The 26,052-nt window shown below is 37.6% G+C and overlaps 1 protein-coding gene across 5 annotated transcripts in view; it reads left to right on the plus strand.

Annotated features, from left to right (window-relative positions):
- Positions 1–26,052, plus strand: part of Dgkb (diacylglycerol kinase beta) — a 757,709-nt gene that overhangs the window by 103,578 nt on the left and 628,079 nt on the right. For all 5 annotated transcript variants that reach the window (XM_029484790.2, XM_021178684.3, XM_029484791.2 and 2 more), the window contains exon 2: positions 17,141–17,396. In XM_029484790.2, coding sequence (XP_029340650.1) covers positions 17,327–17,396 — 70 coding nt within the window. In that variant the 5' untranslated portion in view covers positions 17,141–17,326. The remainder of the gene's footprint in view (positions 1–17,140; positions 17,397–26,052) is intronic.

Consider the following 26,052-nt stretch of genomic DNA (forward strand, 5'->3'; position numbering starts at 1 on the left):
TTGCTTCTTTTGCCCACATGCTCTCAGGTGATTAGGAGGTCCTGGGTGTGCTAGGGGTCCTGATGCATGGAGAGTCTTCTGGTGCCCTAGATGCCCTCGGTGGGGTTCACACAGAAGAAGTTGGGGCTGGCCCCGACCTGAATGGGCCCCAGCCTCTGGTCAGGCGGGGTTCCTTTGTCCCTGTTCCTGTTGGCACAAGGCCCTCAGCAATTCTTTGGAGCTGATGTTGTGTTCCACTCACCTGTGATCCTGAGGTGATCCTGAGGTCCTGTGGTGTGAAGAGCACTCTAGAACCCTTAGCAGCCTCTGCTGGGCTCAAAAGAAAGATGATAGGGGTGGCCCCGACTGGAACAGATCCCAGACTCTGGTTGGGCAGGGTTGCTTTGTCCCTGTTCCTGCAAGCACAAGACCCTCCAAAATTCTTTGGGAGAGGGGATACTTACAGGGGCAGGAATGATTCAAATGGCTGCATCACCAAAACCCACTCCAGCATGAATGACAGCTCACAAAATTGGGAATCCAGAGCCCACTTCACAGTCTGCAGACATCTAAACAGGTTGAACATGGTACTTTTTTATTTGGTTCAGTTTTTCTAAACCTCTTCTGAATTCTGCTTTTTCCAGGGAGCTAGTCTGGTCTCAGCCTCTTTTTTTGTGCTTCAGTTTGGCTTGTCTGAGAGTCTTCTTTGCAGCTTGCTTGTCCAGTAAGTGTTTTTCAGTCATCTTGATCTAGGAAGGAGAAGCATAATGATCTGAATCAGATTCAGCGACTTTTAAAGCCTATTTTGAGTTGTTTACCTTCCATCTCGAGGAGCTTCCCTGAATGACAGAAAGTTTCAGAGAGGAAACACCTACGTGATGACACCCATGTAGCCTTTCTTTTTGTGTTGAAAAATGTGTATTTAGAATTAACCAACAAAACTTTGGATCTCAATTTTATTGACACTATTGAAAGCATCATCACCACGAAGAGCCAGCAGAACATATGCCTTCTCATGGCCAGGTCTTTACAGGTTATTGACTCTGGACACATCAATGTCATAGAGTTTCTTCACACCCTATTGATCTGGTACTTATTTTAGTTCAACTATCTTTTCTAGTGAGTATGGATATATGGAAGGCAATGAGAGCCTCACTTCTTTTTTTATGGAGAGTTCAATACTACCTTAATGTATATGGCCTTGGCTGTCCAGGATCGAATAGACTAAGCTGTCCTTCAACTGAGAGATACATGTATTTTTGCTGAAGAGATTAAAGGCATGGGCCACAATTGGCCAGGTGAAAACCTCATGCTTTATGGTACTTCCACTGAAGATGTGAGTCAGATATAAAAGCTTTACATTTTATATAACAGCATTAGGCAATTTTAGCTCCAAAGTTGCCATACTAAAATGCCCTATACTTGATTTACTTAGAGATTATGGTTGAATAATTTTGTACATTGAATGTTGTTCAGTTGGAAATCAAAAAGAAAAAAACTAGACTAAAGTAGATATGGAAATCACATGTACTGATTTATATTCTATATTTATATTTTGTAACTCAGGCTCAGTGGGAAATGGCTTGTTTCTAATCCTGGTGACCTGAGTTTGATCCTCAGGACCTACATGGTGAAAATAGAAATGAGTTCCACACATTGTTCCCTGATGTCCCTATTAGGGCTGTGGCACAAATGAACCATCACAAACACACTCTTATACATACACATACATGTGCACATAAAAAGAAAAAAATGTATGTTCGTGCACGCTCACACGCGCACACACACACACATCAAGACACAAAGGAACTCACACAATATGTACTCACTGATAAGTGGATATTAGCCCAAAACTTAGGATACCCAAGATATAAGATACAGTTTGCTAAACACATGAAACTCAAGAAGAATGAAGACTGAAATGTGGACACTATGCCCCTCCTTAGAATTGGGAACAGAACACCCATGGAAGGAGTTATAGAGACAAAATTTGGAGCTGTGACGAAAGGATGGACCATCTAGAGACTGCCATCCCTGGGGATCCACCCCATAATCAGCTTCCAAACGCTGACACCATTGCATACACTAGCAAGATTTTACTGAAAGGACCCAGATATAGCTGTCTCTTGTGAGACTATGCCGGGGCCTGGCATACACAGAAGTGGATGCTCACAGTCAGCTAGTGGATGGATCACCGAGCCCCCAATGGAGGAGCTGGAGAAAGTACCCAAGGGGCTGAAGGGATCTGCAACTCTATGGGTGGAACAACATTATGAACTAACCAATACCCCGGAGCTCTTGACTCCAGCTGCTTATGTATCAAAAGATTGCCTAGTCGGCCATCACTGGAAAGAGAGGCCCATTGGACATGCAAACTTTATATGTCCCAGTACAGGGGAACACCAGGGCCAAAAAAATGGGAATGGGTGGGTAGGGAAGTGGGGGGGAGGGTATGGGGGACTTTTGGGACAGCATTGGAAATGTAATTGAAGAAAAGATATAGTAAAAATATTTTTAAAAAAGTACTTGAATACAATGTAAATAGTGGAGTGACAGACACTATTACTAAGGTTGGAGGAAAATGTGTTAAGAATGTGTTAACATGTCATGGTAGAGGAGCAGAGACAGAGGTTTTCTGTATAGACTTTAGATTGCAGTGTGAAATGTATCCCAGTCACCATTTTAAAAACATTTAGATAATAACAATCATAATCTAAAAAGACTCTGAAGATAATTTCTTAAAAACTTATGTTTATGGCTAAAGCATCATTATATTTCATTGCTGGGTAATAAAAAGCTGATATTTATGTAAGGACTAAAAGTTAGTGTTTTATTTTTACTACTCAAAGCACTGAATAAAACAACATTGTATTTGTTGATCAGATGTACATTTTTATGTGTGTGAAGCAGGCATGCTCAAGGCAGTGATGTTTTAGAAAAAAAAAAAAAGCTTTATTCAATCCATATCTGTGGACTTTGTATTACTCTCATCCATTTGTTTTTGTTGAATTGAAAACATCTCTATTTTTATACTGTGGATTTACTACAAATGGTATCTGCTTCTCAGACCATGCATTGAATACTGCCTGATAGAAAGGTCTCTGGTGTCTTTCGGTGCTGATTTTCCTCACAGTGTTTACACTGTCTTGAAGTTGAATAACAGTCTTAAAATAGACTACTTTCAAGGAATTAAAGATTTGAAAGGTATTATTTTCTTGCCAGTAGTCACCGAATTTTGGAGAATGCTTAAGATTTCCTATTTTTTAATCAATAGAACTATATTGTATAATCAAATTGTGTAAATGCACATGTATTCAGCAAAAGGTCTGAATATGTATTATATTCTAGATTCTTCTGGTATAGTTCCTGAGAATTAATTTTAGTGTTTCCGCTTTCATTGGCTGATAATTGAATGTTACCTGGATAAACCTAACAGCATTTACTGATTATGTTCTGAGAAATAACAATTTCTGGTGTTGAGGTTCAGGTAAGGCAAATAGAGAAACCTTGTGTTGTATCTTCCTTCATGTTTCATCCTGAGCATGATGGTGAGAGCTGCCCTTTATCCTTTTGGATTTCCCTTTCTGCATTCAAGCTTTATTTATATTTGTGAAATCTTATTCTACAAAAAAGACTGATGAAATAGACTTTTTGCATTTCTAGGTTTAGAAATTTTTCCTTAGCTGTGAGTTATGTTTAACTCCTATTCTCTCTCTGTCTCTCTCTCTGTTTCTCTCTGTTTCTCTCTCTCTGTTTCTCTCTGTGTGTTTCTCTCTGTGTGTTTCTCTCTGTGTGTTTCTCTCTCTCTCTCTCTCTCTCTCTCTCTCTCTCTCTCTCTCTCTCTCTCTCTTGGCTTTTTAGGGATCCACAGTTGTGAATTACAAACCTGGTTAAAAAAATAAAACCCAACATGTGAAATATTTACCTCCTAGTCCCAGTTTGAGTCTTTGTACTCAGTACCAGGTAGCCTCTTCACATGAGGTGGTATGAGATTTCTGGCTCGCTCTTAAGAACAAGAGCCCAAGACAGAAAGATAGAAGTTTAACATTCACATATTTAGATAAGAAAATCATATCTATCACTTCTGCTATTGGCTGTTGTTTAAGAAGTCCACAGGATCAAGAGCCCACCATCCTTTTAACAGGTATAAAAAGAATCCAGAGGACATTCATGATGATTCATGATGAAAAATAATATTTTGTCCATTCTTTTGCTGGTCACATGCTTGGGTGTCCTTGTGATTTAAAAGAATTGAAGAAACAGAAACTAATAAAAAATGGATTTCTTATAGTCTTGGCATAACTTATAAGAAAAACTGTTCTTAGATTTTGTCTTTCCTATTAAAGCATTAAAATTTTACAGAAAAAAAAATGAAATCATATCCAGGAAATATGTATATGCCAGTTTTTCTGTGAAATAAGCTGTTGGAACACAATTAGTATGTCTTCCTGGGATCCAAGTTCCTACCTTGGCAGCAGGGCTTTTACTGTCCTGTCCCTGGCCTGGGATTCCCAGAGAAACTTCCCTTCAGAAGGGCTTGTTGTTTTACTTATTTCAATTCTCAGAACATAGAATCTGCCAGACTACATTATGCTTAGGAATTCATGTTGAGAAATGTTCTATAATTATACAAGTACCCTCATTTTTACTCAGCATGCTCATATCTTATCTAAAATGTATTCTTAAAGTTGTAAGTGATATGAAATGGAACTTAAGATTAGCTGAAAGGAAAAATTTAACAGAATAAAGCAAAATAACAATCTAAATTAGAAACTCTGCCCTCAAAACTTTTTACAATGAAGAACTTAAATTTCCGTTCAGCATATTTACAGATTTCCCTCGATATTTTTCTTTTAGTCCTTTTTTGTGTGTCAGCAGACTATCAAAATAACTCAGTTATGGTTCTTATATTATGCCACCCACATAATCTTATAAAAGATTTGCAGATTTTCAGACTTTTACTCCCAGGATATATGGTATAAATATATTCAAATTCAATACTACATCCTGTATCTGACATGTATATATAAACATATAAAAGCAATAAAATAATTGTCTTCATTGAGAACTCATTTGTCATGTATTAGGTACATATAACAGCAGTAAGTGCTAACATTTCTGCCAGGTGAGTAGTGGTTGTCCACTTTTCCTGAGGCTGAGATAGGCTAAGTGATTTGCCTTATGAATTGGACAATCATGGCTCAGAAAATGACAACATAGGGTCATCTGATTCAAAATAGGAATAGTATACATTATCTGTGCTGTCGATGCTTTGCTATAAAAATTAATCATTTAAAAGTTGTCTGCTTTCTATCCTTCTGTCCCTACATTTCTCATGTAAATTCCTGTACTTTGTACTTTAAGAGCTGATGACATTTTTTAGTCTTCCACTTAAATTCAGTTCTGTTCATGCGAACCTTTGCAGTCTTGCTTGCCTGGCTTTAAACAAATTATTATTGCCAAGGTCACCATTGACAAATATTTAGGTCAATTAGACTCATCAACCAACATTTTATTTAATTGTGCAGTAACTTTAGAAAAAAAAGTGACTTCTACCCTCAGTCCATTGTATACAGCTATAAAAGTATCTCTGAAAATGGATAGTTTAAAAGAAGCAGAAATTTATTTTTTACATTATTATGGGATGAAATAACCCACTGTGTTGCTCAGATAGTTCAGACGCTAAAGACACTGGTCATCAAGTTATATAACTTGAGTTTCGTCTCTGAGACACATGTGGTAGAATGGCATAGCTGATCACTGAACATTACATTCTAACTTCTACATATCTGTCATAACATGCATGAGTGTGACCATTCATTTATAGCCCCCACCCCCACCCCTATGTAAAAAATTGATAAATATTTAAAAAAAACAGAAATTCATGCTGTACATGTCATAGATCTTCTTGCCAAGTCTTCTCAGGGTTATAGGTATTTGACAAAGAGGCCAAAGAAAGTCATACTTGCCCTTTCATAAAGGTATTAATCTACCCAGAATAAAGGAACTCATGTAGTCTAATCATTGCCCCCAAATCCTAACCAATTGTACTGCTGTAATGACAATGGTATTTTTGTACATGCTTAGAGGAGATAAACATTTAAACCAACTGTCCATAGCCGTTATAGATTGTCATTCTTTTGGGTGCAGAGTCAGTATGTTTCTAGCTCTTGCCAATATAGGGCACCCCACCATGTTGTATTTGCTTTCCTAAGCTCACTCAGTACTTCCCAAATAATCTTGTCATTAAACTCTTAATTACTCAATGTAAGTGTGCCATCTGCTTTGTACTGGGATCTTTTGCCAGGAAATATGGAGGTAGAATTAAGAATGTTAAGCTTGAAGGGATAAGTTCCTATTAAAGGTAACAAAGAGAAGAAAGCAAGACAGAAAGTCAGACCTCTTTCTGATTATCATCACATTTGACACTTGTGACAAAAGTTCAGGTCCAGCTCTATTTCTCAATTTATTATGAACAAATCATTGTTTTATCGCAATAGTATCTAACCATCAAGTTCTGGTGGGCAACCAAATGCAATGGTAACACCCTGCAGTGTTTAGAGGCCTCTGGGACATCTCTGAAAAACAACTCACAAGAGAGAGAGAGAGAGAGAGAGAGAGAGAGAGAGAGAGAGAGAGACTATAAAAATTAAAGCGTATAAAGAGAGGGAAAAGGAATGAAGAGGAGAGAGAAGGGAGAGATGGGAGCAGGGGGATTGATGAAAATTTGCAGCATTGGTAGGAGTAACCTCAGAGTACAAAACTTATCTGAAAAAAATTAACCAACCTGATGCAGAGCTGTGGAATCTGTGTGGCATCATCTGGAATTACCCCTGGACATAAGTAGCACATCATTATCATTTCTTATTGACCACTATCTGAACAATCCAAGTTGGATTCCAAAGAAAATCAGACAGTAGAGGCCTTCAGCTGATTGCAACATTTGTAGGCAAATAGCCAAGTTTGAAGACAAAGTTTTCATCTTCAAACATTCTGTATACTGAGCAATATATAAATGATTTATCGCCTATAAAATTGTATTTCAAAAATTCAGGCTTAGGAGTTCTCTGGTGGAATTTTTAGGGTCACTTATATATACTATCATATCATCTGCAAAGAGTGATATTTTGACTTCATCTTTTCCAATTTGTATCCCTTTGATCTCCTTTTGTTGTCGAATTGCTCTGGCTAGGACTTCAAGTACAATGTTGAATAGGTATGGAGAAAGTGGACAGCCTTGTCTAGTCCCTGATTTTAGAGGGATTGCTTCAAGATTCTCACCATTTACTTTGATGTTGGATACTGGTTTGCTGTAGATTGCTTTTATCATGTTTAGGTATGGGCCTTGAATTCCTGATCTTTCCAAGACTTTTATCATGAATGGGTGTTGGATCTTGTCAAATGCTTTTTCCACATCTAACGAGATGACCATGTGGTTTTTGTCTTTGAGTTTGTTTATATACTGGATTATGTTGATGGATTTCCGTATATTGAACCATCCCTGCATCCCTGGGATGAAACCTACTTGGTCAGGATGGATGATTGTTTTGATGTGTTCTTGGATTCGGTTAGCAAGAACTTTATTGAGGATTTTTGCATCAATATTCATAAGGGATTTTGTGGTTTAGGTATCAGAGTAATTGTGGCTTCATAGAATGAGTTGGGTAGAGTACCTTCTGTTTCTATTTTGTGGAATAGTTTGTGAAGAACTGGGATTAGATCTTCTTTGAAGGTCTGATAGAACTCTGCACTAAACCCATCTGGTCCTGGGCTTTTTTTAGTTGGGAGACTATTAATGACTGCTTCTATTTCTTTGGGGGATATAGGGCTGTTTAGATCATTAACCTGATCTTGATTCAACTTTGGTACCTGGTATCTGTCTAGGAACTTCTCCATTTCATCCAGGTTCTCCAGTTTTGTTGAGTATAGCCTTTGGTAAAAGGATCTGATGGTGTTTTGGATGTCTTCAGGATCTGTTGTTGTGTCTCCTTTTTCATTTCTGATTTTGTTAATTAGGATGCTTTCCCTGTGCCCTCTACTGAGTCTGGCTAAGGGTTTATCTATCTTGTTGATTTTCTCAAAGAACCAGCTCCTTGATTGGTTGATTCTTTGAATAGTTCTTCTTGTTTCCACTTGGTTGATTTCACCCCTGAGTTTGATTATTCCCTGCCGTCTACTCCTCTTGGGTGAATTTGCTTCCTTTTATTCTAGTGCTTTTAGGTATGTTCGGTGAAGTAGCTGGATATAAAATTAACTCAAACAAATCAATGGCCTTTCTCTACACAAAGAATAAACAGGCTGAGAAAGAAATTAGAGAAACAACACCCTTCTCAATAGTCACAAATAATATAAAATATCTTGGCATGACTCTAACTAAGGAAGTGAAAGATCTGTATAATAAAAACTTCAAGTCTCTGAAGAAAGAAATTATAGAAGATCTCAGAAGATGGAAAGATCTCCCATGCTCATGGATTGGCAGGATCAACATTGTAAAAATGGCTATCTTGCCAAAAGCAATCTACAGATTCAATGCAATCCCCATCAAAATTCCAACTCAATTCTTCAACGAATTAGAAAGTGCAATCTGCAAATTCATCTGGAATAACAAAAAAACTAGGATAGCAAAAACTCTTCTCAAGGATAAAAGAACCTCTGGTGGAATCACCATGCCGGACCTAAAGCTTTACTACAGAGCAATTGTGATAAAAACTGCGTGGTACTGGTATAGTGACAGACAAATAGACCAATGGAATAGAATTGAAGACCCAGAAATGAACCCACACACCTACGGTCATTTGATCTTCGACAAGGGAGCTAAAACCATCCAGTGGAAGAAAGACAGCATTTTCAACAAATGGTGCTGGCACAACTGGTTGTTAACATGTAGAAGAATGCGAATCGATTCATTCCTATCTCCTTGTACTAAGGTCAAGTCTAAGTGGATCAAGGAACTTCACATAAAACCAGAGACACTGAAACTTATAGAGGAGAAAGTGGGGAAAAGCCTTGAAGATATGGGCACAGGGGAAAAATTCTTGAATAGAACAGTAATGGCTTGTGCTGTAAGATCAAGAATTGACAAGTGGGACCTCATGAAATTGCAAAGCTTCTGCAAGGCTAAAGACACCATCAATAAGACAAAAAACCCACCAACAGATTGGGAAAGGATCTTCACCTATCCTAAATCAGAGAAGGGACTAATATCCAATATATATAAAGAACTCAAGAAGGTGGACTCCAGAAAGTCAAATAACCCCATTAAAAAATGGGGCTCAGAACTGAACAAAGAATTCTCCTGAGGAATACCGAATGGCAGAGAAGCACCTGAAAAAATGTTCAACATCCTTAATCATCAGGGAAATGCAAATCAAAACAACCCTGAGATTCCACCTCACACCAGTCAGAATGGCTAAGATCAAAAATTCAGGTGACAGCAGATGCTGGCGAGGATGTGGAGAAAGAGGAACACTCCTCCATTGTTGGTGGGATTGCAAGCTTGTACAACCACTCTGGAAATCAGTCTGGCAGTTCCTCAGAAAATTGGACATAGTACTACTGGAGGATCCAGCAATACCTCTCCTGGGCATATATCCAGAAGATGTCCCAACCGGTAAAAAGGACACATGCTCCACTATATTCATAGCAGCCCTATTTATAATAGCCAGAAGCTGGAAAGAACCCAGATGTCCCTCAACAGAGGAATGGATACAGAAATTATGGTACATTTACACAATGGAGTACTACTCAGCTATTAAAAAGAATGAATTTATGAAATTCCTAGCCAAATGGATGGACCTGGAGGGCATCATCTTGAGTGAAGTAACACAATCACAAAAGAACTCACACAATATGTATTCACTGATAAGTGGATATTAGCCCAAAACTTAGGATACCCAAGATATAAGATACAATTTACTAAACGCATGAAACTCAAGAAGAATGAAGACCAAAGTGTGGACACTGTGCTCCTTCTTAGAATTGGGAACAAAACACCCAGGGAAGGAGTTACAGAGACAAAGTTCTTAGCTGTGATGAAAGGATGGACCATTTAGAGACAGCCGTATCCAGGGATCCTTCCCATAAGCAGCTTCTAAACGCTGACACCATTGCATACACTAGCAAGATTTTGCTGAAAGGACCCAAATATAGCTGTGTCTTGTGAGATGATGCCAGGGCCTAGCAAACACAGGAGTGGATGTTCACAGTCAGCTATTGGATGTATCACAGGGCTCCCAATGGAGAAGCTAGAGAAAGTACCCAAGGAGCTAAAGGGATCTGCAACCCTATTGTCGGAACAACATGATGTACTAACCAGAACCCTGGAGCTCTTGTCTCTAGCTGCATATGTATTGAAAGATGGCCTAGTCGGCCATCATTGGAAAGAGAGGCCCTTTGGACTTTCAAACTTTATATGCCCCAATATAGGGGAATGCCAGGGCCAAAAGAATGGGAATGGGTGGGTAGGGAAGTGGGGGGCGCTATGGGGGACTTTTGGGATAGCATTGGAAATGTAACTGAGGAAAATATGTAATAAAAATATTAAAAATTAAAAAAAAATTCATCTTAGTTTAAGAGATTTATTTTACGTTTAGTTGTGTTTGTCTCTGGGGCATCGAGCCTTCACTGGACCAAGGGCCTCTCCTCTCATTGATGCCAGACAAGGACATCCTCTGCTCCATATGTGGCTGGAGCCATAGGTCATTCCATGTGTAATCCTTGATTGGTGGTTCAGTCCCTGGGAGTTCCGGGGTGTCTTGTTGATGGATATTGTTGTTCTTCCTATGGAGTTGTAAACTCCCTCCAATCCTTTCATCCTTTCTCTAACAAAGAAATATTCCTTTCCAATCAAGGCTTCTTCATCTCCACTGAATCTAGTTTGTCTCATGCTGAAGTGAATAGCCAGCACATTCTTACTTGTGCATAGTTAACTTTTACCATTTAATTTAAAGAACTGTGTTTTTTGTTGCTTTTGGAATATTCCAAAGTGGATCAAATCTTATTTTTACTTCTATATAGAGTAGTATTGCCTGTTTTTAAAAATGTAACTTATCATAGTTTCATTTTTTAAATTTATTTTAAATTTATTTTATTTATTTACACTTCAAATGTTGTCCCCCTTCCAGTTCTCCCCTCCACAACTACAACTCCACCAGTCCTATCTCCCCTCTCCTTTGCCTCTAAAAGGGTGCTCCTCCACCCACCCATCCACTCTCACCTCACTGATCTAGCATTCCCCTACTCTGAGGGCATCAAGACTCTACAGGACCACGCTCATCCAGTCCCATTGATGCCAGATAAGGCAATCCTCTGCAACATATGTAGCTGGAGCCATTAACCCATCCTTGTATACTTTTTGGTTGGTTTAGTCCCTAGGAGCTATGGGGAATCTGTTTAGTTGATACTGCTGTTCTCCCTATGGGTTACAAACCTCTTCAGCTCCTTGAGTCCTTCCCCTAACTCTTCCATTGAGTTCCTGGGCTCAGTGTTGTACTTAGCTGTGAGTATCTGCATCTGTATTGGTCGGGTGCTGGCAGAGCCTCTCAGGGGACATCTATACCAACCTCCAGTCAGCAAGCACTTCTTGACATCTGCAGTAGTGCTGGGGTTTGATATCTGCAGATGGGATGGGTCCCTAGGTGGGGTGGTCTCTGGATGACTTTCCTTCAGTCTCTGTTCCAATTTTTGTACTTATGTTTCCTGTAAACAGGAACAATTCTGGGCTAAAATTTTTGAGATGGGTGGGTGGCCCCATTCCTCAACTGGGGCAGCACCTATCTACTAAAGGTGGTATCTACAGGGTCTATTTCCCCTTTGTTGGGTATTTCTGCTAATGTCATCTCCAATGGGTCCTGGGAATCAATTGCTTTTCTGGTATCTGGGACTTTCTAGTGGCTCTCCTCAATTCCCTACCCCTGACTATTACATATTTCTAATCATTTTCCTAACCCTGTGGACGTCTAGCCTGTCTCTTCCCATACTTTATCTTGCTTTGTTTTTTCCCTCTCCCTCCTCTTTCCCTCCCATAGTTTCTAATCATTAATTTATGCAGCTGGTTTACCTAAATTACATTCACCTAAAGAAATTTTGGAGTTCCAGTTAAACCAGCACCATTTTTTGAAGATACTTTCTTTTATCAATTATATGATTTTGCCTTGTTTGACAAAAATTAAGTGTCTGTAGATGGGTGGATTTATTTCAGGGTCTTTGATTTATCACATGATCATTTCATTAGATGCTGGGAAAGCCTTTGACAAAATCCAGTGTCCCTTCATGTTAAAAGTCTTAGAGAGATCAGGAATAGAAGTCACATATTCAACATAACAAAAACACCATACAGTAAGCCAGTAGCCAACATCAAATTAAATGGAGAGAAACTTAAAGCAAAATCAGGGTCAAGACAAAACTTTCAACCTTCTCCCTATCTATTCAACACAGTACTTGGAGTTCTAGCTAGAGCAATAAGACAACTAAAGGATTAAGGGCATACAAATTGAGAAGAAAGAAGTCAAATTATTGCTAATTATGGCTGATATGATAATATACATAAGCAACCCCTAAATTTCTACCAGAGAAATCATCCTACAGCTGATAAACACCTTCAGCAAAAGTGAGTGAATTCAAAATTAACTAAATAAAAAAATCAGTAGCCCTCCTTTATAAAAATTATAAATGGGTCAAGAAAGAATTAGGGAAACAACACCCTTTACAACAGCCAAGAATAATATGAAATATCTTGGTGTAACTCTACCTAAGCAACTGAAAGATCTATATGACAAGAACTTCAATTTCATTTCTCATCCTGTCTGTTTCTTACCAATACCAGGCAGGTTTCTTTTTTTTGGGGGGGGGGGTGTTGGTTTTTTGAGACAGGATTTCTCTGTGCAGTCCTGGCTGTCCGGGGAGAACTAACTCTGTAGACCAGGCTGGCCTTGAACTCAGAAATCTCCCTGCCTTTGCCTCCCAAGTTCTGGAATTACAGGCATGGGCCACCACTGCCTGGCAACCATGCAGTTTTTATTACTATTGTTTTGTAGAACAGCTTGAGATCAGGGATGGAGGTACCTCCAGAAGTTCTTTTGTTGTTCAGGTATCCTGGGTTTTTTGTTTTTCAATACGAAGTTGAAAATTGCTCTTTCAAACTCTGTAATGAATTGTGTTGGGATTTTTATGGGAATTGCATTTGATCTGTAGAGGCATTGAATTTGTAGTTTGCTTTGAGAAAGATGGCCATTTTCAGTATGTTAATCCTATAGACCCAAAAGCATGGGAAATCTTTCTCTCTTCTGATATCTGCCGATTTAGTCCTCACTGAGAGAGAATTTGCCTAGTTCTCCTGGGAATAAATGTCCCAGGATGATGTGGTTATCAAGTTGGGCTCCTCTTCCTTAAAGGATGTTGAGAGAGGCAACGAGGGAAGGGATTTATAAGGGTAGTACTGGGAAGAGAGGAGGTGGGGGAGGGCCGTAATCAGCATGTGAAGTGAATAAAAATTATTGGAAACAAAGAAATCTGAAAGTTCAAGTGTCATATCTAGTTAAATGAATAAAGACTTACAAATTATAGAATTGGCACCCTATTTGACCTGATTATAATTTCACCGAGCAACCTACAGGATTACCTGCTCCTGCACATTACTCATTCCTATTATTTCCTTTCTTTTTGCCCCTGCTCTTCAAACAAAGCATTTGTGGTTCTTGAGGTTCTGGCAATATTTTCTGTCATTGTAACACTTTGAATTTCTAAGCATGTTTTTCTTAAATTCTCCAGTATGTGTCAATATTCATTAATTCTTATTCAGTGACTGGAGTTAAGACATGCTGACTTCATGTGACTATTTTAAAAAATACCCTTTTCTGTGGCTGACAATCTGCAGATTCTTTTATCTGGATATTACTTGATTTTTTTTTTCTCACAAGGACATTTAGTCCTTCCTGTAATATGGAGAATGTTTTTAGCCTACGTACAATGGGCCAAATAGTTTTCTTCAAATCCTCCAATGTAATTATTTCCTTCCACTAACTAAGCAAAATGGCACATCTGTTGACTAGATGAGAAAGCCAGAATTAGACTGCTTTCCTAAAGCCAGCACAGTGGTTCCCTCCTGGCACTCCTTTCATGTGCCTAAAGAAAACCTTCTGCAGGGGAACAGGAGATCTGTGAACACACCATGGGGATTCCCAATTGAATACTGTCACGTTCTTTCTAACCATTTGTAGGAGGCAGAGACTGTGAGAAAGTGCTGCTGTTATTTTCAACACCTTCTGTGGCTTGAAGCATAGCTGTGTCTCTGGATCTGATATTATACAGGCTAGATTTATTTTTTCATAGGCCCAATGTTCACCTAGTTAAAGATTTTAAGCAAATGCTATTTTCCTGCCTGCACGTCACTAATTAAAATGAAGAAACTAAAGTTTCAGTGAGCTGAGTTGCTTGTACCATCTGCCCAGTATGGCTATGGTTGGTCACAGGTTGTGAAATTGCCCATCAACATACAGCACTATCCTGTATTTATTTGAATAAAATGATTTACTACCAAATTTTTAACTTAGTTTACTTAATATGTGTCTCCTCACAATAGAACTAAGGACTACTTGTGTTGAATTAGGCTTTATATGTTAATTACTCATCATAACTGGTTAGCCATAATTCTGGAAAAGTTTCAGACTGACCTCTGAAAGCATTTTAGTTCCTGACCATCTAGGGATAACAGGGGAATTTGGAAATTGCTATGGTAAGCAAAGGAGAAAGCCTGAAAATGCAGCTAGGCACAATTTTAAAGGGAATTATATGAAGACAATGATATAACACATTTTTTTCTATTTTTCTATTATGTAAGATTAATGAGTTTTTCATCAATGTTGGGTCAGTCCTTCATTGTTTGTTGCAGTGTTTTAGATACTAAACATAACAATTTTTAAAGGAAAATAAAGGCCTCCTGCTAGTTTCTCTATTGAACATGTCTTGGCTCTGATAAAACTTTACTCATAAAGTAGGAGAAGGCTTGAATTTGTTCTTCTATCAGTTATCCTTTCACAGACGAATTTACTGAGCTCTACTAAGCCCACAGCTTGCTTACGTCCACAGGACAAGAAGCTCTTCTACCTGTACCCAGAATGTCACCAGGTAGGGAGAACAATGAGAAGGTTTAAAAGCACACTTGCCCGCTTTTTATTCTAGCAAACCAATATTGCGTGCCTCAATCTTACCTTCTTACATTTAATTTGACAACGCTTTCTTCTGGAAGCCTGGTAAAATAATCATTTAAATGGATGTGCACTCTCTGCAGTTCTGCTACCAAGGATGCTAGTAGAGACTGAATGGACTGAGATTTGAGATAGAGACTGTATGATGTTCTAGGATGCCAGACACCCTGTGTCAGTTTTCTCACTAGATCCAAGGTCAAAGACCTTATTAGAGCTAATGCTTGTCTCCCAGAACTAAAATGGGAAGACTGTGTGGAATAATACAGATGATGCCTGCTGTACACTCTCTTCAACAGCCGATATATTTTAAACATCAGCACTATTTCCACCTTCTCTGTCTTTGGCTCTTTGCTATGTCTCCATTGAATAACACTCAGGGATTCACCAAGTTTTAGTAAATTATCATCATGAGATCCAGTGATTATAGTGATCTGTCCACTTTATCTGTGCTTTGTTTTAAGAAAAAGATTAATGTATATTAATTGTACATATGTATGATAGCCTTGACATGTCTTTTACATTTGATTATTTAATAAAGGGACATCATTAACTTATGGAAGCAACAAGAACATAGGTGAGTCAGGATCAGATAGGAACAGGTGTCCAAGTGTTTCTGGAATGATTTAGTTATAGTCATTTTTACCCTGTCCTTCAACTACTGAACTCAATATTTAAAAGCCTGGGAAGGAGCCCATTGTGAAGCACTTGAAGAGACAAATGGAACTGAATCATCTATCTCCCCCTTTGGGTAGGGAGGACAGAGTGAGTCACATTAGGTGACTTCATGGAGCAGGAGAGTAGCAGAATCAGGGTGAAATTGGTGTTAATAACGTGATCAGCAGGAGGGAACTGATGGAGACACAGATATATCCATTAATATGTCCTGACTGATCTCAAATAGCTTGGGCATTTGTATTCATATCAGTATCATTCATCGATTAATAAAAAAATATTTTCTTGTCATACATTTCCTTTTTTGTTTTTTTTTGTTTTTGTTTTTTGGTTTTTTGGTTTTTCTTTGCTTTTTTGATTGAGACAGGGTTTGTCTGTATAGCCCCGGCTTTCCTGGAACTCACTTTGTAGACCAGTCTGGCCTCGAACTCAGAAATCTGCCTGCCTCTGCCTCCCGAGTGCTGGGATTAAAGGGGTGCATCACCATGCCTGGCTATTGTCATACATTTTCTAATATGCAATTTTAGAGACAAAGTAATTTTTCACCAACTTTGATTTCTATAACAATTCCAATGCCAGCCTGGTTGAGTACTAAGCAATTGATTATAGTCTCTGATAAAACACTGAAACCAGATGGAGTTCACTTTTTTTTCTTTATAAATTTGCCAGTGAATCTAAGCCAGTGACAACTTGGAGATTTATTTTAAAACGTGATTCACACTAGAGTCATCTACTCTCATTAAGGAAGTCTTTCAGGCATTTGGAAATACTTGATTTGGCACATTTATTGAAAGAATTAAGGTTATAAAACTGAAAGTATTTTCAAATTTAATTACTATGTAGCAATTTTATAGAATCCTCCTAATTGACTTGCATGCAACATCATCAAAAATCTAGTTTTTAGCAAGTTATTTGTCTCTGTGTGTGTGTTATTGCTTAGATATTTAAAAAATGATGTTCTTGTCTATCCTTGGAACATGGACTTTTAAAACTAAACACATATAAATGGACTTTGATCAGCATACTTTGATTAAGCAAAATGTTCTGCACATTTTGTATTCTCCATTACATTGATTTTATGTGACTTGGTATTAGGAAAAGAACATGGGATGTCATTAAGGAAGGAAGAAGTAATTAAAGATTGGAAAGTATGCAGATTTACATAAACCCATAATGTATTGTTTAGGAGATACAATGCTTACCATTTTACCCTTATCCTTTAATCCTTACCATTTTCCTTTGTGAATTAATACTAATCTTTTGATCTTCATGTTTTCTCTTCGCAGTGTTTTAATAAATTATTGAAACTACAAACATCAACAGCAATTTCATTTGGACAGAGTATGTATTCTGGAAGCCAGAGCTATTTCATCATGAAACACAACTTGTAAAATCTTTGAAACATAAAGCTTTGACCAAGACCTGGAAAAGAAAGTCTTCATCCACTGTGTAAGGACCTCATCACCCACACCATGACAAACCAGGAAAAATGGGCCCATCTCAGCCCCTCAGAATTTTCCCAACTTCAGAAATATGCTGAGTGTGAGTATTCATATGGAAGATATAGTCTAATTTTTTATGTATTTGTTAAATAATGTATGATTCATTATAAGAATAGATCAGAGACCCTGTTTGTCTTGGGAACCGATGCAGGCATGTTCTTTGTATTCACAAATAGGTCATCTTAAGATTGCCTTTTAGCAGATAGATAGATAGATAGATAGATAGATAGATAGATAGATAGATAGATAGATAGAGAGAGAGAGAGATATGAAAAGATCAATTAAATTAAGTATCAGATTAAAAAGATCTAGCATATGGGATACAAAACTAAGCCTGGTAAACATTGCTGGTAAAAGAATTAAAAGAGTAAACTAAAAAAATGAAAGGTTATTATTATTGGTTTTTTATTTTGGTTGCTGTTTCCTTTTCCTTGCTTGTGAACATAGCCATTCCAAAAAAACCAAGAGAAAGAATTATGGGCACGTTGTGCCTCCACAGTTGTGCCTAATCTCACTCATAAATTCCAATGAAAGAGAAGATCCCAGGAATTTAAGACCAGGTGTTTAATTAGTCCTTCAAATGATAAACCAAGATAGTTCACTGAATATTATAGTATTTCAACATAAGGTTCATTATATGTGCAGTAAGGGTTTATTTATAATAAATTTATGAGATGACAAATTGATGATTAATTGTGAACTATAAAAACTAGTTGAGATTTCAAGATCATCAAATTTTCTGTTCTTTCTCATATCATTAAGACAACAAAAGAAATGTTAATTACTCTACCAGGAGTTTCCCAGCTAATTAAGAGGAAAAGTGATTAGAATGCAATCTTGTATATTAAATTCTCATTAATAAGAGTAACTGAGAATATATTCTGGATGTGATGATTAAAAGTAGCACACTTTGCTCAACATCAGTAAATACCATCAGCTTATTAGATATTTAAAGATCATGGTCTTTATCTTACAACACAACATTAGAAATTGACATTCTTCCATAGAGGTAAGTACCATATTGAAACAGTTTTCTTAATATCTAGTTTTTTTTTATCTTTCATCAACAAATTGTTATTTTAAATGCAATAATGAGTAGTTCTTTAATATGTTCTTAAACTATTGTTAAATTTTTTAACATGCATGTCAAGTAATAATGTTTTGTATGCTTTGGGGTAGTAAAGTATGGCTGTGGAGAAGAATGAATGATCTCGTTAAACCCCCCAAAGCAAAATTAAATCAAAATTATACCTAGAGAATACAACAAAGATCATCTCCTTGTTTCTTACCTGATTATGAATCCTCCCCATATTACTACAATAGACACTTAACTCCAATGCCTATCCAGACCTCTTGGCTGTTTTCAAAATGAACAAGAGATGAATAGTGTGAAACTGGGATAGTACCCATCCTGAAGGTGTGCGCTGAAATCCTAATCCTGTATCTGATACTGAGTAACTTTTAAAACATCTCTGTAAATTCTTTTGTTTTCATTTTTCCTTTATTAATATTATTCATTACATTTGTTTACATCTCAAGTGATATCCCACTTCCTGGTTACCCCCTCCTTCAACCCCCTATCCCATGATATCTCACTTCCTCTCTGCTATCCCCCCATCCCACATCTGTCCTCCCCACTCCCTTTGGCCTGTATGGGAGTGTTCTCCCACCCACCCACCCACACTCTCCAGCCCCATTGCTCTAGCATCCACCTACTCTGGGGCATCAAACCCTTTCCCTGGGACCAAGGACCTCCCTTCTGTTGCTGTCGGGCAAAGGCTTCCTCTGCTTCATATGTATCTGGAGCCAAAGATCACTATGTACACTCCTTGGCTGGTGGTCTAGTCTCTGGGAGAGCTGGGTGATCAGGCCAGCCTATGTTGTTCTTCCAATTCCCCTCCACTCCTCCAGTCCTTCTGCTCTCCCCGACCTGGTTCCTTGAGTTCAGCCCGACAGTTGGCTCCAATAAAATGATAAAAAATAATAGAAGTATTCACTATTACCGGGATCACATTGAATAAATGATATTAGAGAAATAAAAAGAATGTCTGTAAAGCTGCTGCTACTGCTAAAGCTGTTTGTAATTGCTATATTATGAGAGAGAGAGAGAGAGAGAGAGAGAGAGAGACAGACAGAGACAGAGAGAGAGAGAGAGAGAGAGAGAGAGAGAGAGAGAGAGAGAGAGAGAGAGAGATGAGATGGAGATGAGGGAGAAAGAGAGGAGGGAGATGGAGAGAGGGAGAAAATATGTTGTGCCGGTCATGCGAACTTACTGTTAATAATCAAGTAAAAGAGTGTCACATTTGGGAGCATGGAGAGTCAGTGTCCTTTTTCCTGATACCAGACTAGAGCATATTCACAATGCAGAAGCTTCCACTAATATTTCTGCTTTATTTCTGTGTTGTTGCTTCACGTGCTGAGGATAGCTAAAGTGAAGCCTGCTGTGGAGGCCTGCAGCATGCTGTGACCAGGCTCCTGTTTTGGGTTGCAGACTAAATCACTCCATGGGAAGCATTTTCATTGAGATGTGGAAAGGGAGTCTAATTTCTGCCTCCACACTTTATATAAAGTCATCTGAACTGTCTTTACAGGATAGAAAGTTCTCACTCCTGCTGTGTGGAGAATTGAGCTTATCTCATTATTGGTGGGTTTGTGCTTCCAGCTGTGGTTTCAGGGAACAGTAAAGGGTTAAGAGACTCCAAGATTTGTCATGAGTAGGAATGACTTCTGAGTACATGAGACATCATATTTTCAAATGGTTCATTGTCTGCCTGCATGCTGTCATTTGGGATTAGCCTTGTGCTTGCAGTGTGTAAAGTGTGTTGTACTGCATGTGAAATATTTTTGAAAGTTACTGTGTTATGGGAGGAACATTTCCAAACATTCATAAATTTCATACCATTTCTAGCAGCTGGCAATATAGATACTTGCAAAATTATGGTGAATTGCAGACTGAGGTGCCTAATGCTCATATTCAGGGTATAATTTCTTCCACTTGAGAGAGAGAGGCATTCTGATTCAGTGTGAAAAGCCTTCAGCTTTATAAGCAAACCATTATTATTATTTTTTTTGAGACAAGATCTCATGCATCCTGGGCTGCCCTCATATTCCTGATATAGCCAAGAATAGTCCTGAATTTCTGATCTTCTGGCCCCCACCCCCAGAGTGCTGGGATTATAGATCTATGCAGCCATGAACAATTTAAGATACACTGGAGATAGAATATAAGGATTGTGGTATAGCAGGAAAATGTTCTACTAAAGTATATACCCAGCCCTAAAACTAATATTTGATAGTATTAACTCCCTATCTTGTCTTGATCTTTGCAGTGATATTGCAACTAAATGAGATGGGTTCATATCTTCATAAGCACAAAGCAACATAAGCACAGGCAAGACATTAAACAGTGGGAAAAGATTCATTACCCAAAGTAGCCAAGGACAGCTTGTGAGTCATTTCCTAAGCAATGACTTCCTCAAACAGAGGGAACATGAAGTTTTTATTCAAAGGGTCTATGTGTACAACTCGATCCATTCCTGAGCATGCCCAATTTAAGATCATGGAGATTAAAGTGATAAACAGGAAGGCTTCTGGACATGGTCAGCTAGTAACATAAAGTTTTAATTGACAACAAATGAAAGGACACTTCCAAGGTCCGTTGTCTCAGGAATCTGTCCCTGCAGGTGCCTGCTTTACTTACTGACTAGTGGTAGAAATCTTGGAAATTGTACAAGAATTTTCTTGTCCTCACAAAATGTTTGAGCATAACATGTTAATGAAGAAAATATTTATTTTGGCTCAGTTTCACTGTAACACCATGCCAGCCAGGAAGGTGGTGGGAGAAAGAGAGAAAGAAAAAGAGATAGATAGATAGATAGATAGATAGATAGATAGATAGATAGATAGATAGATAGATAGGCAGGCAGACAGAAAGATAGATCATAGATTGATAGATGAATAGACAGGTATTACCTACATAGTGGTCTCTCACCTTTTCCTCCTTTATTCTGTCCTGAATCTTAGTCTATTCAGGGGAGCCACAAACCCTATTTGCAATATACTCATGCTGACAATACTAAACATCACAGAATGTAGCATAAATATAAGGTTTTCATCTCTTTCAAGAAATAAGAAAATAGACTTTAACCTCTAAATATTTTCTTTACTCTAGGGATTAATAAAACAATCATCATTATAATGAATTTATTTCTAGTGCCATACTATAAACAATTTATAACCATTAGCTCATCATATCTACAATAATTTTGAGTGGAAAGTAAAATACCTTCCCTGAGGAATAAATATTTCTGTTTGCTCCTTGACCCTTGGCAGGGTAAATGACAATAAAAAGGCCAAAACAGTAATAGTTTATGTTTCCTTATGAAAACTAACATGTCAAAAATAGCTTATAAATAATGTTGCCCAAAATAGACCAATCTAGAATGCACTAGCCACAGCCATATTTTACTGTTTGTTTTCTTTTCCTTTTACATGAAGGACAATGAAAAAAAGGTGCAGCCACTAACTAAGGTGATGTCACCAATGTTATCAGAATTGGAGGTCAGTATTTGTCACTAGGGAGAAACATTAATTGAAGTCCAGTCCCGAGGAAACACCCCAAATCACCATTCTGAGTGTTTTGGGGGACATGAAGTGTTTTGTGAGACAGAAGGTGTTAGAGTGAGATAGGGCCCTCCTTGTGCCCCCTCCTTGTGCCCCCTCCTCCCAAGTTGGGTGGGTTTTGCTCTTCTGACTGTCATCTTCTCTTTGTGAAAGATGACCCAGTTCTTCACTTCCGGAAGGCAGGATGTGGATTATTTTTCAGGTGAACACTTTACATTCCACCATCTCATCCTTGGTTTTCATGAACAAGAGGTAGGTGGGGACACCGTACAGAGTATATTCTGAAAACACTCCATTTTAATAAAGCTAGGTAAAAATGCTAGTTTCCACTTGTCCCATCCATTCCTCACAGCAGACCATTCAGCCTTTTTCTCCGTGAGCTGGGATGGCATATTTCTTCTAGCTGATTCCTTCTGACTGGAATGTTTGGTGGAACCAGAGAGTGTCTTTGTGAAAACTCTTGATATAATGAAGTATGTGCAGGACAGAGTGTAAACCAAAGAGGGACCAGGAATTTTTTTTTCCAGTGGGAACATAAAAAAGGTCTCCTTAAGGGTAAGTCATGAAAACCAAAGGGAGGCCTTCAATTCAGTAAAAAGAACTAGAGAATGGTGGGGAGGCATGGGAGATGATGGGAGAAAGGATGAGGTTCAAATGATTCCTTCTCATACCAACATGCAGAGGTCTCCCAGACCAGTGCACTGGCATGGGTCACTCATGAATCTCAGAGTTGCTCTCTCTAATGAAGTTGGAGGCTTCAGTCTCTACTCACACTCCTCTATTCTCTTCACCAACTCTTCCTCATTATTGTTTTAATATACACATGGAGGGCTAGGAGGAAACCTTGCTGGTGGAGTGCTTGCTCAGCATATTTAAGGCCCTCTGTTCAATCCTCCAAACCACACAACAGGAGAAAAATACAAAACAGGAGAAAAAAAAGGGGGGGTCTACAGGAAGAAAAGAAAGAAGGTTGAAGATGAGAGGAAATACATAAATATTTCCATATATATATATATATATATATATATATATATATATATATATGACATGAAAGGAAATCAACAACAAGAAGAAATCCATAAAACATTGAAATAAAGATGTCTGTTTCTCATTTTAAGAGATTTATTATATTCTTCATCTATCAAAACCCATTTTCTAGCATGAAAACCTAACCTGTCTTTCAGATATGCTTTGTGATTTGTTTGTACAAGATGGGGAAAGAAAAAAAGAAAAGAAACTTGGCAATGTGTGTGTGTGTGTGTGTGTGTTTAATTCATTGTTAAACAAATTAGATCACATGCGAGCTCTCTTTCTAATTTACCATGCTGAGATTTGCTTTTACTTCTGTCTCTAGCCTTGTACTAGATTAGCTCTATTTTGGGAGGACAAGACACTTACTGGTAATTACTCTCTTTGTGCAAGACGAAAGGATAAATGGCACAGTGCTAGCTAGCATACTGTCTGAGGACACATAATTTGGTGTCATAGAAAGCTGTCTTGGAGTCCCAGTGCCTTGGTGTGTGGTGCACTTTCCCAGGAACACACAAATTCTGGGGATTCAATGTGCAGAGTCATGCCAGGTGCTTTGCAGTCAGTGCTCTAAGGATTAGCATCATGGAACTGGTGACTGAGGTTTGTTCATTTCACTTAACCTTTTTTTCTTCTTTGACTGAAACCTTCTGGCTATACCTTCTTGGCTTACCTACAATGTTTTGACTTCACTCTCACTATTGGCCTGCAATTTGCATCTGAGGACCTATTTTAGATGCATCTCTCATTTCTGACCTTATTTCTTCTGATTCACATGGATGGACGTGCCAGCTCCTGGCCCTGACCCAGACTGTATTTCTGGAATGTATGTTGGCAGCATAATCTCTTTTGTCCCATCCTGGCTCTCTTGGCTATTTGCTAAGTGCTTCAAACTCAATTTCCTGCTTGTTTGCTTGTCTTCAGTGTATTTGTCTCCTTCTTTCTTTTATGATTAAATCTTGCAGTACTAAAATGAGGTGATGAATATATTTTCCCATTATTTTAGATCCACCATAGACATGTAATATTGAAGAATTTTTAGCATTAATTTTTTTCAACATTTTCAGATTGACAAAAATCTGTATTGTTTATATTTTTAGTTCAGTAGAGTAATATTGAAGGATGGCTTCTGCTGAATATTGGTCAAAGGAAGCCAATATCTTCTTTGATTAAAATTTTCATAGTATCTCAGTAGTCTGAAAAAACAGTGCCTTTGTCCTCTCTATTACATTTGTACATTTAAAAATATTTCAAATAAACTTTATTATAATAAAACCTACATTAAAATTATCACACATCAATATTAACACATATCTATGTCCTATACAGCTTCATGAATTTCTATACGATAGAAATGGCATATGAAATAACTTCATGTTAAATTTTAGACTTTCAGTATCAAATATATCTTATGCCCTATATTTATTTACATTGAGTGCAGGAAATGAAGACACGGTATAAAAGAGAATATAACGGGTATTGTATTCCTTCTAATTCTGTTATGGATATTTTTGTTATACTGTTGGATAACCACATCCATCCATCTATCTATCTATCTATCTATCTATCTATCTATCTATCTATCTATCTCTATATATATATCTATATCTATGATCTAAAAATGAAGTTTATCTCAGTTTTGTACTCAAGAATAATACCTGTGGAAGTAGTTACCATCTTTGGAAATTGGCATAAGAAAGAAAAAAAGCTTATAAAGAGGTTGCTCCCTCTGAAACAGTATTACTGGCAGGGACTGAACTAAGCATATTTTGCCCATGTTACTCAGACAACTACATTGTTCTTCCAGCTTGTGGAAGAGATAGTCATTCGTGTTTCCTGTGGACAAGGACATAAAAACGTGCGAAAATGATTACTGTGATCAATATCACAGGAATAAAACACACCCTACTCTTTACTTTAGACCAGGGGTGATAAACAGCTTTTTCTATAATTATATAAGTAAATTTCTTCATATTTCCATATCTTTATACATAAAATCTCCATCTCCATCTTGAAATAAAAAACTGTTTTTTTAGTTATGACAGTGCAACCAATTACAATAAAAATATTCTGAAGGCTTATGTTTTGAGGATACCCTTGATCCTCATTTCAGTTGTACTTTAAACATTGCTATAAGCATTAAAGATTGCTTTATTCTCCACTTTATTCATTATCTCATGGAGTAAAACAAGGGAGAGAGTGCAAATATATGTAGAGGAACTTAATTTTTTTCTACGTCAATTACTGTATGCACCATTTATGGAATTTTCTTTTTAGGCCTCATATTTCTATCTTACAATATGAGGTGATATTTTTATTTGAAAAAGCTAAAGTCTATGCAGAAAGAGAAATGTTATGTTAAATGACACTAAAGCAATCATTTGAACACTATATATTTAAAGCTCTTAAACAGCATTTTTCTTTTCTCTGTTTTATCCGGGTAGAAGCTAAAAGGCAAGAGGATTTTAATTGTAAGTGGCAATATTGCATAGGGATCATAAAAGTATAGAATACATGGAGTTAGCAGAGCAGATGCAGAGGCATTGAAGAATGTTGTTTATCTGGACAGAACCGGACGTATTTATTGGTATATAAGTTTACCTTTGTCTAGTATGCCTCTGTGTACATAGTTATGCACATAAGTCTTAAGAGAAATTGTGAAGAAGTTAGCTATAACCACAAAGGGACTCTACAAGTACTTTTTAGTAAACATCTGTCATTTGGTAAAATGTTTATCATCATTGGAAGACTCTAGAAATACTAATTTGGGAATGGTAAAATAATATTAAATTTTAAAATTTCAGCTGAAAGATTATATATATATATATATGAAAGAGGGAATGTTGGATATGCAGTTTTACATGATAATTAAGACACTGGAACACTGAGAAGAACAGATATGAGAGAGAGAATTTGGAGGAAAATGAACCAATGTACTTTCAGATTAAATTTGAGATCGAAGGAAGAGGGATGCTGTACTTTGCTTTGCACACCTAACTCAGTGTGATTCATTTGACAGTGAGATGGGGTATATAACAAAGTCG

This window comes from Mus caroli, unplaced genomic scaffold (genome assembly GCF_978045245.1).
Source record: "Mus caroli unplaced genomic scaffold, Mus_caroli_1 scaffold_14, whole genome shotgun sequence".
NCBI classification, from domain to species: Eukaryota; Metazoa; Chordata; class Mammalia; order Rodentia; family Muridae; genus Mus; species Mus caroli.